General features: G+C 43.0%; 1 protein-coding gene across 3 annotated transcripts in view; it reads left to right on the forward strand.

Annotated features, from left to right (window-relative positions):
* Window positions 1-17117, forward strand: part of RALGAPA2 (Ral GTPase activating protein catalytic subunit alpha 2) — a 493961-nt gene that overhangs the window by 250569 nt on the left and 226275 nt on the right. For all 3 annotated transcript variants that reach the window (XM_068232435.1, XM_068232436.1, XM_068232437.1), the window contains 4 exons: window positions 1578-1706; window positions 3800-3858; window positions 6241-6349; window positions 11570-11680. In XM_068232435.1, the coding sequence (XP_068088536.1) occupies window positions 1578-1706; window positions 3800-3858; window positions 6241-6349; window positions 11570-11680 (408 nt within the window). The remainder of the gene's footprint in view (window positions 1-1577; window positions 1707-3799; window positions 3859-6240; window positions 6350-11569; window positions 11681-17117) is intronic.

Consider the following 17117-nt stretch of genomic DNA (forward strand, 5'->3'; position numbering starts at 1 on the left):
TTCTCTTTTATACACCTGCTTTTGACACCATTGGCCATCCCATGTTGCTGCAAACTCCGCACTCTGTCGTTGTGCTAAACAATGTTCTCTCATGATTCTTCCCCTACTTGGATGGTCCTTACCAGGCACTTTTCAATATTACCTCATATTCTTTTTGAGGTTAGGGTTCTCGAAGGCTTTGTTTTTGGCCCTGCTCTCCTCTCGGGCATCACACCATCCCTTGGTTAGTTTATCTACCGGTACTTGTTCAGTATTTCAGTTACACTAAGTAGGCAGGAGATCCCCAGATCTACCTGACTACTTCTGATCTGCCTCCTCATATCTTGACATTTGAAACTGTCTACCTGTAAACTTTTCTTTTTCCAGGAACAATATTTGTTAATTTCAGTATTGCTTAAAACCCAATTCCTGGAAATAATTTTATTTTTGTTTTAAAATAGTGTGAGAAAGTTTATAGTTTATTTTTTGTTTGTATTGTTCTCCGTGTCAACAGTATAGAGATTATCCTTTCACCTTCTGTCCCTAGGACCTCTGGAATTGTGTGACTTTAACATGAAGTCTGTTCATCCTGGGGACACAAGACAACAACAAAAACTAGCTGGGATTTTAAATCCTCCATATTCCACTGTCTCTGTCACTGGCTTCGATTAATTTCCTTTCTTCCTGTCTTGACCGACTGTGATAAAAATTGTCACAGATGGGGGCACAGAACAGCAATAAAAATCAAAAGATGCCGTGGCCCTTTACTACTTTATCCAAAACATTTTTTTTCCCTCCTAGAATTAGACTTTTAAAGGGACTCCGAGCAGTGCAGAAACTATGGAAAGATGCATATCATTTTAAAGTTCTCTTTCTCCTCTTTCCAATGTTATATATATATCGCCACCTTACACCTTTTAGTTTTCGGTATTTTCGCGATTGAAATTGCCGCGGCCGCGGTTTCAATCACGAAAATAAAGAAAACTAAAAGGCGTAGAGCGACGATTTAGGTGTCGCCAGAAAGAGGAGAAAGAGAGCTTTAAAATGATATCCATCTTTCCATAGTTACTTGTATTACACAGGACGACACTTTCCCCAGTGTCAGCAGCTCCATTCAGCAGAAAAAGTCGGCCTGTGTAATACAATGTACCTATGGAAAGATGGATATCATTTTAAAGCTCTCTTTCTCCTCTTTCTGGCGACACCTAAATCGTTGCTCTACGCCTTTTAGTTTTCTTTATTTTCGCGATTGAAATCGCGGCGGCGGCAATTTCAATCGCGAAAATAGCGAAAACTAAAAGACGTAGGGCAGCGTTTTATATATCATTGGAAAGAGGAGAAAGAGAGCTTTAAAATGATATGCATCTTTCCATAGTTTCTGCACTGCTCGGAGTCCCTTTAAGTATATGTATAAATAGCTAACAGATATTCAAACACATTTATTTTGGTTATACAGGGGGGTGTGAAAGTTTGGGCAACCTTGTTAATCGTTATGATTTTCCTGTATAAATCGTTGGTTGTTATGACAAAAAATGACTGGTTAAAACAAAACAATAAAAATTAAGCCTTTTTCACTTGCTGTATATTTTCTTGCCTAGGCACCACGACTGGAAGCTCAGATTATCCTCGGGTCACTTGTGTGCTTCCCAAATGTTTACAGAGATCTCTCCTTATTGGAGTCTTCACCCGGAGGCAGTGACATCATCATTGAAAATAAAGATATTAAGGTAACAAATCTATAACGTTTATGGTTCAAGAAAAACAAAAGAGAAATCTGTAGAATTTAGAGAAAACATATTTGTTAATTATGGCTTGTTTTCAAATTAAAGGGAAAAAAAATTGTAAAGCACTGTGGAAAACTATATAAATCCTAAATAATCCTACCTCCATGCGCCCATCTCCTCTGCACTTCTCCCTCTAGTGAGCGGCTTGTACTGATGATGCTATCTGTACAAGTCATTTACTAGAGGAAGCTGCACGGAAGAGACGGAGGACTCCTGCGGGAGCATGGATTAGGTAAGCTGCTGCTACACAATGCTGTCTATACACACGGAAGGCCAGGAGAGACAAGGGGGGTGGAGCAGAGGCATGCAGGGGAACGGACACACAGGCATGGAATTCCCAACGTGTCGGCGGTACGTATCAAGGGGAGTTCGTAAGATGGGGATTCCCTGACTTTGCCGTATAAGATGCAGGGACTTTTTCTCCTCATTTTAAGACGGAAAATACCGTAGTTAAGACTAATGCTGATTGCATATGGTGCAGATTGTAGCATACAGTGATTTGCAGTACAGAAACCTGTTCGGTAACAGCAGAGCAGTTGTTACATGCTGTTCTGTGTAGTGAGGGCAGTACAATAGTAAGAGGCATCCCGACATCACTTTAGATTGTACATGTTTGTTATTCCGTCCCTGCTGGCTCTTAATCTGTCTATTAGTCTTGCTTAAAGGACAACTGTAGTGGGAAGGATATGCAAGGCTGTATTTGCTTTTAAACAAAACCAGTTGCCTGGCTGTCCTGCTGGTCTATTTGGCTGCAGTCATGTCTGAATTAGACCAGAAACAAGCATACAGATAATCTTGTCAGATCTGACAATAGTGTCAGGAACACCTGATCTGCTGCATGCTTGTTCAGGGTCTATGGCTAAAAGTATTAGAGCCAGAGGATCAGCAGGACAGCCAGGCAACTGGTATTGCTTAAAAGGAAGTAAATATAGCAGCCTCCATATTCCTCTCACTACAGTTGTCCTTTAACATTTTATTTAATTGCAACAGCTTAGATGAACTCCAAGAAACTTTATACATGCCCTGCTTAGGTGATTTCCCCAGTAGCTCCTCTGCATCTTCAAACAGGAACCTAAAGGGTTAGACGGCTGAATGGCTGCAGGGGAAACCTCTTTTGTTTTGTTCTGTTCTGTTCTGTTTGCTCGCTGCCGGGGGGGGGGTAGAAAAACTAGAGAAGCCTGCGAAACCTATCAACATCCGATCAGTGGGATTTCCAGGAGACAGGGGCTGCTCCTATTGGCTCTCTGCTCCTGTCAGTCATAGCTCTCTGTGCTTCTTCGTGTTACGGCTCTGCACAGTCTCCGCACTGTTTATGCCATATCAGAGCTTCCGGTAATGTTTCTGGGCTTTATCGCATGTTCTAGTCTTTATGAATTTACATTTACTGACATTTGTTTAGGTATTTACCGCACAAGTTGGTAATTTTCCGCACTGCTCTGTAATTTCAGCTTTCCATGCGGTAACAATCTTTATGAATTGACATTTCCCTAAGTGCTCAGTAAAGTCAGCGGTTTTTTGCATTACCGAATGCGGCAATGCTTTATGAATTAGGGCCAATGTGTTGTTCGTTGCACACAAGCCATTTTTGCATTATTTGTGTTTAATTACCTGACTTATTGGGTTTGCGGTGCTGACTTCCTCCATCTCTCCTGTTATAATTTTCCTGAAGTAGTCAGGGGGTAGACCAGCCAGTCTTTTACTGTGATCATGGAACTGAAACTGCCCACCTCCTCTGTCTGCTTAAGGAGATGTGTGGTTAAGTGATGACTCTGTGCAGAGGAAGAAACACCCACTCTCCTGGCAGCTCCCTGTTTTGTGCACAGATCTCTGTGTCACATGACTGACATTTCCAAAGGACGTTTCTCTGGAACAGTTGCATCGAATGTGAACATTGTGTGAGAGATGGTGTAGTCCCCTATTGGTCTTTACTACCAATGAAACATGCAAAATAGTAAATTAGGACTTTTAACACATGTGATACCAAAATTGGAATTTTAGTGATAATATACTGTACTTTGTTTCTCTTTCTGTGTTAGAGCGTCCTAGTGAACAGTTTATTGAAGAATGCCAGAGAAGAGCCAAGTGAAGCTGCCAGGTAAAAGATAACTAAGCAGTTGTAAAAATATAGGTGTTTCGTTATGTCCACATTCAGGAATTTTCTGAAAGTCCAGTCAATACTTAAAGGGGGGTGTTTTTAGGGAGGCGCCCAATGGATGTATGTTCTGGGATTGCTCAGCAAACAAATAATAAATAATTATATAGAGCGGTATCTTACCTCTTATGATGACTCATGACTGATAAATATATTGGAAAAAGGGTTCTTTAATGTTCAAAGCATGGTTCTGGTTCTCCTTTTGACAACAAGTTTCATGGGTTGTTGCCTTCTTCTTCAGGGCAGTTACACAGATGAACCTTAACTAAAGACTGTGTGGCGCATGGGCACCAATACCTATAGATAGTCACCCACGATCTGTGCTGGCGGGGACGTGCTATTGCCTCCCATGCTCAGCAGCCGCCAGCTTCAAAACTGCTGCAACAGGCTTAGCCAGCCAGAAGTGCGGCGTGGTTTTAACATTGGCAGCCCCGACCCTGTTAAAGGCAGATTTTAAATGTTTAAAGCAAACCTTAAGTGAAAATAAACATTTGAAATAAGTCGTATGTCTTTTACTAATGGTAAATAGAACATTAGTAACCTAGAGCTGAGTCTTATATTTTTATTTTCAGTTTAAGGACTTAATTTTAAATAGCAGCAATCTTATGTAAAATCAGCTTCATACAGCCACAAATCAAACAGCAATAATGACCTTTGAACTTTTTAGCACTAAAACCTTATCAGCAGGGTTTTCTCAGCTTAATAAGTGTTTTTGTCTCCTAACTTCAAAACACTAGGCTGAATTTGACAAGCGTTTCGACAAACTAATTTGCATAGACTTTTAACACTTGCTCTCCAAGAAGATTATTTCTTAGTAGAAGTAATACTATATGTACCTATGTTTCACTCATCCCATGTTACATGTCACTTCAAGTACACCTTAAACAATACCATTGCTCTGCTTAAAAAACATTTTATGCTGGTGCGAGGGGGTTCACTTACCGATTCCTCTGTTAGACTCTCCGTGCCTCCATTTACCCAGTTGTGGCACCCGACCGTCCAGTATGGAAATTCTCTCCTGTGAACGTGCTTCTCGCTCTTCCCTAGACGTGCCCGCTCTTGCAGTCGTCTTGACATGCTCTCACCACAGGCCTCAGCAGTTCCTGCTGTGGAGACGCGCTGCCTGGCCGGGAGCCAAAAGCAGCTGGGGGATTTTCTTTTTTGCGTCACAGGCATATAGTAAGTACGTCTCCACAGCAGGAACTGCTAAGGGCTGTGGAGCGCGCATGCCAGGATGCCTGCAAAAGCGGGCGCATCTAGGGAAAAGTGAGGAGCGCGTTCAGGGGGGGAATTTCCATACCAGACGGTTGGGTCGGGAGCCACAATAGGGGCAGAAAAGGGGAGAACAGAGGGGGTGATATGTGAACACTGACCCCCCCTCCCACCAGCACAACATGTTTTTAAGCAGAGCAAGTTGGTCTCTGGTATCCTTATTAAACAATATAAATTACCTGGTTGTCCTATACCCTGAACAAGCATGCAGATCAGGTGCTGTGACTGAAGTCTGACTAATAGCTGAATGCTTGTTTCAGGTGTATAATTCAGACACTAATGTAACCAAAACATTCAGCAGGACTGTCAGGCAAATGGTATTGTTTAAAAGAAAATGATTATGGCAGACTCCATATGCTTATCTCTTCAGGTGTACATTAAATACAAAATACGATCATGAAAATCTAGTAAATCCTGATTTATACAGTAGATGTTGTGTATATGCTCTTGTGCTGTATATGTATATGCTCTTTCTGGAAATCATGATCATTTTACTGCTTTGCAGGACTCCATTGCAATCAGACTTTAATAGAAACCTGGTCAAACATGGTACCATTGCTGGGTTTGTGCTACCTGATTGAGCAGAACGCTACAGGAACATGCATCGTGTGCTGTTGTTGCTTGAGACCCCCACACACTCCCACCACGCCGAATGCAATAAAAATGCACTTGTCGCATCAATCATGCAGCCAAACATACATCAACACGTTCTTATTCTTTATTAGATTCTGTGTTTATATCAAATCTTATGTCTAATCTGTTTAGAATAAAATTGATTAGCGTATGCCTAGCTTTCGTTTGTCACTTGCCCTTGTTTGTAGCGGATTGGGGATTCAGGTCATCTTTACAATTCACTTTTAATGTGTCCTAATGGTACCGGCCGCACTTTAGTTATTTATAATCCTATTTTGCCAGCGTCAATGTGCTCTTTTTTTCAGTGTGCTTTTATGACTCTAGGCTGGTGTGATTTGATGTTCCTACAGTTCCATTAAGACATTCTGCTCTTCCTCTCGCTGTCATTGTATTGCTTACACTTAATATGCTGTGTTTAAGGTGCATTGCCATCTGCTGTCTTGGAGTGTGGATCTGTGAAGAGCTGGTAGAGCACACCAATCACCCTCAGGTTATAGAGGCCATTAATGTCATCGGGGTAACACTAAAGGTATTGTTTATATTTTCTTTCGAGCTGTACGGTGCGATGCACACATTTAATTTCCCATTTTCCGCTGTGAGCTTATTCTGGCATGGCCTGCGCTGAGACCTTCCATGTAATGGATGGATGCATCTAGTGCTGGGAACAGGCCTTGACACTTAGCTCATAGCTAGCAGAGTGCTTGATGATCTTATTACATTGCCAGGAGAAAGAAATCCAAACTATTCTTCATGATAAGGCTTCAGGATGATGTCACCATTTTTTATAATTCCTCATCAGTAAAGGTAGAGCGTAAACGGATCAGGTCATGGAAAATTATCTTTGTGAATGTAGTGTGTAACTTGTACACGGCATTATGATTATTCCATGTGATGTCATTTACCAGCATGGCTCACATTAGTTCTGTATACACTATGCCACAATAGCATATATATATTCAAGCTGTCATTCTCTAACTGTTATATTCGCCAGCATGACTTTCATAAGATGTCTATCTGGCAACCACATGAAATCAAGATGACTTAACTTTCCTGGGGCTTATTCTAGCCATCTATAGTCCTCCTGGTGCCTCGCCATAATTCCACTTTTCATGCTTTAGCACCGTGTTCACCAACCCTGTCCGCAAGGCCCACAACAGTGCATTTTTTTCTGGAAAATCAACAGAGGTAGGTAATCAGCTGTGCTGAGACACTAATTACCTCACCTGTGCATGTTTGGGGGTTTCCTGCAAAACATGTACTGTTGGTGGGCCTTGAGGACAGGGTTGGGGAACTCTGCTTTAGCAGCTTCATGTAGGTCCCGGCCACACGCTCCCAGCCACGGGTCTGTGATCGAGGAGGCACTCCCACACAGATGCAGTGGCTGGCTGAGTGGACCAACTTTCAGAAGGGTACAGCGGCTGAAAGAAGCTGCATAAAATGGTAGCGAGGGACCAACTACAGCTACAGTGAGGGACCAACTACAGGGGGGGCTAGGAAAAGCCCCAGGTAAGTTAAACTGGTGTAAATTGTGCACGTAACACTCACTTTAAAAGGAACCCGAAGTGAGAGACATAGAGAGACATGTGGAGGCTACCATATTTATTTCCATGCTCTACATTCCATCACTGTGGAGCATGACGGACAGACCATGTATGGCGCGTGACTGAGGGGGCAGAGCACAGGAGAAAACCATGGCGTCTGGTTGCATTCAGGCAAGATGATCCAGCGTGGCCAATTCTCTCACCGGCATATTAGGGCCACTGTAGATTCTCACATGAAGTGGTCTTTAGCAGCCACCTTGGCCAAGTTTAATCTAATGTGTGGAGGAACGTTTAAGACCCAGTGGTGATCTTCATGCAGAGGTCATTAGGGCTGGACCATAAATGCAGTACGCAGGTTTCCATACAATTCTATGGCCATTATTTTCATATGGTGTTATTTTTAAAGTGAGAAGTGTTAATCATTTTTACCACAATGATTTTGCCTTAGGCTGAACTATTTTACATACTTGTCTGTGTAGTTGTGCTTTCAGCTGACAGACACTTTAATGTGATGATCTGCCACTGGCATTGAACTTGTTGGTCATACTTTAAAACCTTTGTAAACCTTGGTGACTTTATATCTGACTTTCTTTCATCCGGAAACCCATCAAATAATGTTTTGGATCTCAGGGAACCCCTGCATTAGCAGAAGCAGAAGCATTTATTTTGCAGGTGGCACGGTCTTTAAAGTGTAACGGTCGGGCATAAAATCAGAAATCAATTCTTTATTTTTATCTGGTAAACAAGTAAGGCCTCTTGCACACTGCACGCGATTCCGATTCAGATTCCGCTTTTTAATCAGTTTTTACATCAGTTTCAGATTCCGATTTGCAGTGTGCAGGGAGCAAACTGCAAATCAGAATCTGAATCGGATGTAAAAACTGATTAAAAAGCGGAATCTGAATCTGAATCGCTTGCAGTGTGCAAGAGGCCTAATAAGGATGCTAACCAGACAATCCAAAAAAGAAAATCTCTTTTAGTTTTCTTGTGTATAAATGAACATTCCCCAGTTTACCTGACTCTTATTTGGTACGTTGCCGTAAAAAGGAAGTTGCAGGGCATGCTGGGTTGTCCTTTTTTGCCTCTGTACATTAGTTAAGTCTGAGAGAAAATAAAGAAGCAAAAAAAGACAACCCAGCATGCCCTGCAACTTCCTTTGTGCAGCAACGTACCAAATAACAGTCAGGTAAACTGGGGAATGATCATTTATAAACAAGAAAAGTAATAGAGATTTTAACTTTTGGATTGCCTGGTTAGCATCCGTATTACTTGTTTATCAGGTAAAATTAAAGAATTGATTTTTTATTTTATGCCCGACCGTTACACTTTAAAAGATGTGGCTTTTTTTTTTTTTTTTCACAGCAACAGTCTCCTTGTTTAGCCCCTATTCCATGCCCCTCCTCTATAGTGCTCCCTATAATTGTAACCTGTCTCGGCTTTTTTTTAAATTATAGTTGCCACCATTACTATCGTACTGTTTTTCACCCCACCATCTGAGGCCACTCTCACCAGAGGGCATATGCCAGGGAACCCCTGTAATGTCCTCATTGAACCCTGTGGTTCCAGGCAACCCCTGTAATGTCCTCATTGAACCCTGTGGTTCCAGGGAACCCCTGCAAGGACCTCAAGGAATCTTGGGGTTCCAGGGAACCCCGGTTGAGAGAGCCTGTGATATAGACAGGTGGCTATAAGGTGATAAATAATCCACCGCAGACTTCCAAATGAATGATTGGCAAACCTAATTACTTTATGGCAAATGGGAATAAAAGCCAACCTTCTGCCTCAGGCATAGGGATGATCAATGAGGTGTAAATATTTCCCAGTTCAGGCAAGACTATGTAAATTTGTATGTAAATGTATGCAGCTTGAAAATAGACCAATCAATTTAAACCTGGGTGGGGTTTGATTGGTCCATTTTCAAGTTGCATAAATTCGATACTTTACATAAACCTGCATGAATCATAATCCTCAGAAATATTTGCATCTCGTTGATGAGCCCTATTCACGCATTCCTACCACACTGCTTATAAATTAGCCCTGGCATTCTTATGCTAATGGCAAGAAACGGCTGCTTTACTCACACTGTGTGGGAGAGGCATCAATAAATATTACAAAGTCATCTCTTTTGTTCTCTTGTTTTGATGGGAAATTCTGCATCTTAACAGAACTTTTAGCTGTTTATTAATGAGATCATATTAGAGTAAAAGAAGCCATATTTAACATGAAACAATGCGTGGCTGAATCCTAGTGCTTGGCATTGTGGTGAAAATGACAGTTAAGAAATCGGCACCCGTTTATTTTACCTATTTTAGTTCTCCTTTCTGGATGAGGTTTAAAACCTGGTAGTTCAATGATTTGTACTGAAGCCTTGTAGTTCTAGATGCCTTTGTTTATACCACATGATCTATCTACCTAAGATTTGTCTGCATTTCCACCACTGAACCATTCCAGTTTAAAGGGACACTTAAGCATAGCAAGAAAAAACCGTTTTACTTACCTGGGCTTCTTCCGGCCCCCCTGCAATCGATTTGTGCCCGCGCCGGTATTTTATGACCCTCTGGTCCCCCGCCACGGCTCAGTTTTGGTTGCGGCGAATGCGCCTGCACAGCCTTGGCTTTCACTAATGCTGAGGTTCTCTCTGTTAGTGTGTAGCGTAGGGACCCTTTTGAATGGAGGGAACCTCAGCGCTGGTGGAAGGGATTAGTACAGAATGCTTTTGCATGCAATCTGTTTTGGAAGGAGATATCCTCCATTAGTGCAATCGAATACAACTTGCATTCTAGTTGTTTTCATCATTACTGGATTTCCAGGTTGTTGTGAGTGTTTAGGGTTAATGATTGTGCAATGATAATTTGGCTTGCACTGATAAAGGTCAGTTTAGCCTGAAACTGCTGCAGTCTGCATGCTAGATTAGGCAAAGTGTTTTACTAAATCAGAAGTTTACTATATCAGAAATTGTCATTTGCAAGGAAATATAGTACACTGTATCTTAATTCAGTCAATATTTGGGATTGCTTTTTTGTAATGCTTCAGCAAGCGAGCACAGACAGTGTAGATGAAAATGCACAGCGCTCAATATGCAGGGATTTCCATGCATTGTATTGTACTTGGTTTATTTATGTAATTAATAAACAGAAATCACTGGGTGCTTGTAGCTAAATAGGATGTCGCAAATGCAGTTGTAGGTAGCCATGAGGTGTTCAGTGGTCATTGTATGCTAAACAGCAAATGATGATTGCATGAGATATGGATAGCTGTACAGAGATGGAATATGATGATAAATGTCGATGGAAAATGCAAAATGGTCAAAAGTTGTTTGAGTAAATAATTAGCCATGTTTTTTTATCAAACAAACTTTTTCCACATTTATGATCTCTTTTCTTTTCCTGAAATTGTGGCACTCTTGAACACACGTGTGTTAAATCTAACAATTGCTTCAAAACCTAAAAGGTATTAGTTTTACAAAAATTTGTTTTTTTTCTACCTATTCAAAACTTCCAATCAACTGAAATCTCAGTCGGATTGTTCAAATTGAATCAAAATAAAAAATCTGTACCGTGTGTGGCCCCTTTTATTGTTACATTTGTCAGGATGATTTTAAGGCAGTGTCTCCTTTCCCTGTGCATCAGAGTACGGTAATATTTTTCCACTACACAGCTGGCATTCCTAAATGAGTACAATACATTGCCAAGCGCTTGCCTTGCATTGTTGCTGGATTTCAGCACCACGGACAGTTACTGTCAGGTCTGTCTCCAGTGCCTCTCTCCCAGCACAGAAGCTGCCTCCAGCATGCATGGTTCACTTCAATGTGTAGAACAAAACAGGAACTAATGTTATTGTTAGTCAACACACTGCCAACAGCAGTAAGGTTTCATAGATCTGCAGTAACCTGTAGCAATCAGAAAAAGTTTTCAGTGTGTTCAGACCTGTCACAAGCTGATGTTATGGCAAGCTGATTAGGAGCAAAAACTGGAGAGAAAATTAAAGCAGATGAGAAATCTTGGATTCTGATTGGTTGCTCTGAGCAACCACTTCATTTTACACCCTTTGTTTCCCCTCCAATTTTCTTGAACATAGGGTGCAAATATTGCTTGCCTGTATTTCTTTAATGCTGCTGTGTATGTCTTGTTTTTTATTTAAGTCATTACATATTGGTAGTGCTTCCTAAAGCAATGCATTTATTTATATGTTGTTGTTTTACCTTTCAGTTTTCTAACAAAACCGTTGCTCAGGTGGCCTGCGATGTTCTTCAATTGCTGGTGTCCTACTGGCGAGAGCTCCAAAATCCTGATTTACCTCTTGCTAGAAAGATCACTGAGGTAGGTTACATTTCAGTCAACTCTCAAAGTAAATCCTAGGTGAGAGTGATATGCAGACTGCCATAGTTATTTCCTTTTAGACAAAACCGGTAATTGCCTGCCAGCCTTGCCCATCTATTTGGCTGCACCAGAAACAAGCATGCAGCTAATCTTGTCAGTTCTGGCAATATTGTCAGAAACACCTGATCTGCTGCATCCTTTTCATCTTTGCCTTGCAACTAGCAGCCAGCCCTCTATGAAGTTTCACATCAACAGTGAAGATTCAGGGCTGAAGGTCTTTAACAGTCAGGACCCGGAGAAGGAGAGTGGCACATTGTGGCAAATACATAGCCAAATAGTCAAGAGTTAGAAGCTAAAACAACAACAAACACACATCATAAGAGAAGATACTGCTGATGTCTCAGCTCTTCATTAACAGCCAGGCGGCAGCGTTTACAACAGGCAGACAACTGTAAAACAAAAAGATGCAACGTGCCACAATGGCAGATTATCAAGTTTATTAAAACACATTCAAGTAAGTGTATGGCGGAGTAGAGCATGTAGTTGAGGCCAGATATTTATGGTGTTTTAATAAACTTGGTACTCCACCGTGGTGGCGCATTATGTGCCTTTTTATGTTTAAAAGCTAGGAGATGTTAGATACTGTTCATTTAAAGAGACACTGGAGCGGAAAAAAAATTATGATATAATGAATTGGTTGTGTAGTTTGGATAATTACTAGAACATTGGTAGCAAACAAAATATTCTCATATTTGTATTTTCAATTTTACAGCTTTTTTATAACATTGCATCATTCTCTAATATTTGCAATTTACACACTACTCAGCATTCTAAATGTTTTTGTAGAACAGGCAGTGAACTTTTGACCTGTCCTGAACTGTTCTCTGCAAAAGAAAAGACAATACAGTTGTGATAAAAACCATCAGAAGTCAGAGCTCTCTGCGATTTTGAAAGTCGTGGAGCTCAATGGCTGTTTACATAGATAACTGGAGTGTCTTAACTCTTCATGTACTGAAAACAAATATTAGACTTATATCTCTGCATAGCAAAAAAAATGATGATATAATGAATTGGTTGTGTAGTACAGCTAAGAAATAAAGCATTAGGAGCAGAGACATAAGTCTAATTTGTAAAGACTTATGTCTCTTCTCCTAATGCTTTATTTCTTAGCTGTACTACACAGCCAATTCATTATATCATCTTTTTTATTTTTGCTTCATTGTCTCTTTAAGCTCAGATTAATGCATCCTCTAGGGTATACTTACCTCTTCCATACCAGTTTGAATTCTGGCATGACCCATAACTGTATCACACCCACACGTAGATATAGGCACTGCAGCCTCTGGTTCCTGGCACTGTGCAATTCTTTAGGGTGGGACAGTATCGTGGCCTCTGCCAGCATTGAGATTGCTAGGAAGACCTTCATTTACTATGGCCTCAATTCACTAAGCTTAACTCCTGTCTTTAATAACTCTTCTGAACTGTTTTACAGTTATCACAATTATATCACCATGGTGATAACTGTAAAACAGCTCAGAAGAGTTATTAACCAGCTGCCGCCCGCGTCACGCCAGTAGGCGTGGCCGCAGCGGCAGCCCCAGGACCGCCTAACGCCGATTGGCGGAAGGTCCTTTCAATTAGAAATGCGGGCGATCGCGCGCGCATGCGCGCGCACATCGCCCGGCATCACTTGGGGCCCCCCTGTGTCATCAGCCCGCCGGCCAATTAGCAGCGCCGGCGGGCTGCGATCTTTCAAACGGCCCAATGCAAAGCGTATAATACACGTTGTTATGTAAACAACGTGTATTATACTGGCTGCCTCCTCCTCTCCTGGTCACAGCGCGCCCGGACCACCAGGAGAGAGGACGGCAGCCCTGCTCAGTAAGCCACACACGTTTCCCCGCTTGATCCCCCACCCGATCGCCGCTGATCACCCCCACAGCCCCCCTCACTGGCCCTGCCAAGGCGTCTGACTGAGGTCTGAGTGTCATCTGGTCGCCTGTCACAGCTCTGATCGAGGTCTGTGTGACATGTGAGTGGCATGTGAGTGACATCTATTGCCTGTGAACAGTTTTTTGACTTCTGATTGATTGATTGCGTTGTGATTATTGATCATCTGTGATTGCCCTGTGTTTTCAATTGCTGTATACATTGGTTGGCATCTGACAGCTGCACTGTGATTGATATCTGGTCGCCTGTCACAGCTCTGATCGAGGTCTGAGTGAGATCTATTGTCTGTGCACTGATTTTTGACATCTGATTGATTAGTGATTGGTATTTGATCATCTGTGATTGCCTGAGATTCCAATTGTTGTTTACATTGGTTGGCATTTGACAGCGGCGCTGTGATTGATATCTGGTCGCCTGTCACAGCTCTGATCGAGGTCTGAGTGACATCTATTGTCTGTGCACTGATTTTTGACGATTGATTGATTGATTAGTGATTGGTATTTGATCATCTGATTGCCTGAGATTTCAATTGCCGTTTACATTGGTTGGCATCTGACAGTGGCACTGTGATTGATATCTGGTCGCCTGTCACAGCTCTGATCGAGGTCTGAGTGAGATCTGAGTGACATCTATTGTCTGTGTACTGATTTTTGACATCTGATTGATTGATTAGTGATTGGTTTTTGATCATCTGTGATTTCCCTGTGATTCCAATTGCTGTTTACATTTGTTGGAATCTGACAGCGGCACTGTGATTGATATCTGGTCGCCTGTCACAGCTCTGATCGAGGTCTGAGTGACATCTATTGCCTGTGCACTGTTTTTTTGGCCAGTGAGTTAGCTAGGCCCCTTTTGTTAGGTAGTTAGCGCCCAGCCCACTACACCGCAATCACTATAAGTCGCTAATTAGCGTCATCACTGTCGCTAATCTGCATTGGTACTATATAGTATCTGTAAGTGATCAGTACTGATCACAGTCAGATCTATATATGTACGTTAGGGTCACCTTAGAGTAGGCTCCACTAAAAACGCAGTGTTTGCCCGATCAGGCCTGATCGTTCTGCCGCACTTGCGTTCAGCCCTCCCCACCAAGTGAAAGAAATTTTTGTTTTCTGATCACTGCAAAAAAACACAATAGCTGCGACGCTATAAAGATCAGTTTTGATTTTTTTTTTTTTAAATCAAAACTGAGCGATCGCAGCTCTTTACTTAACAAATACTCCCATTTGCTAGACAGGTGCATTTTTTCCTGGGTGGTCTCAGAGGAATACCCCCTAAATTTAGCAGCCCAAAATGGCAAAAAAGATGTATTCCCTGCAAGAGGCCTACAGTATTATGGCCGAGTCGGGTGAGAGTGATTGGGACTTCTCATCCGATGAATCCGGCTCAGAATATGAACCTGTAGAGGACAGTGACTCTCTGACCGATAGTTCTGATGACGAGGTTGTGGTCCCTGCTAGCGCCAGGCGTTCCCGACCCCATGTCAGTGGACCACAGGTTGCGCAGGATCAACCTCAAGGCCAGCAGAGTGGTGCTAGCGCTGATCCAGATTTTGATGGTGAGGCATGCACCAACAGCGCAGCACATCCTGGACTTGAAACCAGTACTGCCGTAGACCCTGGTGAAGTGGCGAGCACCAGCATGGCAGTTGAAACTGGTTCGGTGGTACGTGCAGTAAGACCCCAGTCGCAGCCACCAGAAACACGGGCCCGTAGTACCCCTAGGCTCCCAGAGGTGCTGGCAAACCCTCATTGGAAGTTCCCTAATTCCGCCGCACCCGTAGTACCCCCTTTCACCGCCCAGTCTGGAGTCCAGGTGGAGACAGATCATCTAGGATCGGCCCTAGACGCTTTTCATCTGATCTTCACCGAGGATCTCTACGACTTAGTCGTGGCAGAGACCAACCGTAAGGCCACACAATTTATCACCGCCAATCCGAACAGCTCCCATGCCCAGCCTTTTCGGTGGAAACAGGTTACAGTTTTCGAATTTAAAGTCTTTTTGGGCCTTCTCCTTAACATGGGTCTAACTAAAAAAAATGTATTGCGGTCCTATTGGTCTACGCACCCAATACATCACATGCCCATGTACTCTGCTGCCATGTCCAGGTCACGTTTTGAGGACATCCTGCGCTTCCTGCACTTTAATGATGATACAACCTGTCATGAAAGAGGCCACGCTGACTATGACCGGCTCCACAAATTTCGGCCCCTCATAGACCACCTGTCATTCAAATTTGCAGATGCTTACACCCCTGAACAGAACATCTGTATAGACGAGTCCCTCGTACATTTTACCGGGCGCCTTGGCATTAAGCAGTACATCCCAACCAAGCGCGCCCGGTATGGGGTCAAGCTGTATAAGCTCTGTGAAAGGGCCACAGGCTATACATATCGCTTTAGGGTCTATGAGGGCAAAGACACAAAATTGGAGCCGGTCGGATGCCCTGACTACCTGGGGTGCAGTGGCAAGATTGTGTGGGACTTGGTGTCACCCTTATTCCACAAGGGGTACCATCTCTATGTGGACAACTACTACACAAGTGTGGCCCTCTATCAGCATTTGAAGATACTCGGAATTCCTTGCTGTGGCACCGTGCGGCCTAGTCGCCGGGGCTTCCCCCAATATCTCACTGCTACCCGACTTGCACGGGGGGAGAGGGCTGCCTTGTGTAATGACGACCTTCTTGCAGTGAAATGGAAGGACAAGAGGGACGTTTACCTTCTGTCGACCATTCACGGAGACACGACAGTCCAAATTCAGCGAGCAACTGAGGTTGTTGAGAAACCCCTCGCCGTCCACGACTATAATTTAAACATGGGAGGGGTGGACTTCAATGACCAGATGTTGGCTCCCTATTTAGTTTCCCGAAGGACCAGCCGCTGGTATAAGAAAGTGGCTATTTACTTGATTCAATTGGCAATGTACAACAGCTTTGTTCTCTACAGTAAGGCTGGGAGAACAGGATCCTTCCTTAAATTTCAGGAAGAGATCATTTCGGAACTCCTGTATCCAGGAGGGGCCGTGGCCAATCCCCCTGATGTAGTTAGCCGGCTACATGAAAGACACTATGCTTATGTCTTTCCGAGTACCCCAGGTCAACGCACCCCAAGAAAACATTGTCGTGTCTGTAAGAGGGATGGAATGAGGCGTGACACCACTTTTTATTGTCCCTACTGTCCTGACCAGCCTGCCCTATGCATAGGGGAGTGTTTTGAAAAGTTCCACGAACACATTCGCTATTGGAGTAGGGAACGTGAGACACAGTAGTAGTCTCTCAAGGCTCTTTCACACTGGAGCGATGTGTTGCAGCATATTGCCTAGCGAAAGTCCCACTTTGCGGTCCCCCCTTACGCCGGAAGTGGTTGACTTAAAGCTAGTGCATACCAACGCTACTGCGCGGCTCCTGTGTGTGAAACCAGACATCTGCTTTTGAGAGACCCAAATACATTGGAGTGATGGTTGCAGCATATTGCCTAGCGAAAGT

Source organism: Hyperolius riggenbachi, chromosome 4, assembly GCF_040937935.1.
Source record: "Hyperolius riggenbachi isolate aHypRig1 chromosome 4, aHypRig1.pri, whole genome shotgun sequence".
Lineage (NCBI taxonomy): Eukaryota > Metazoa > Chordata > Amphibia > Anura > Hyperoliidae > Hyperolius > Hyperolius riggenbachi.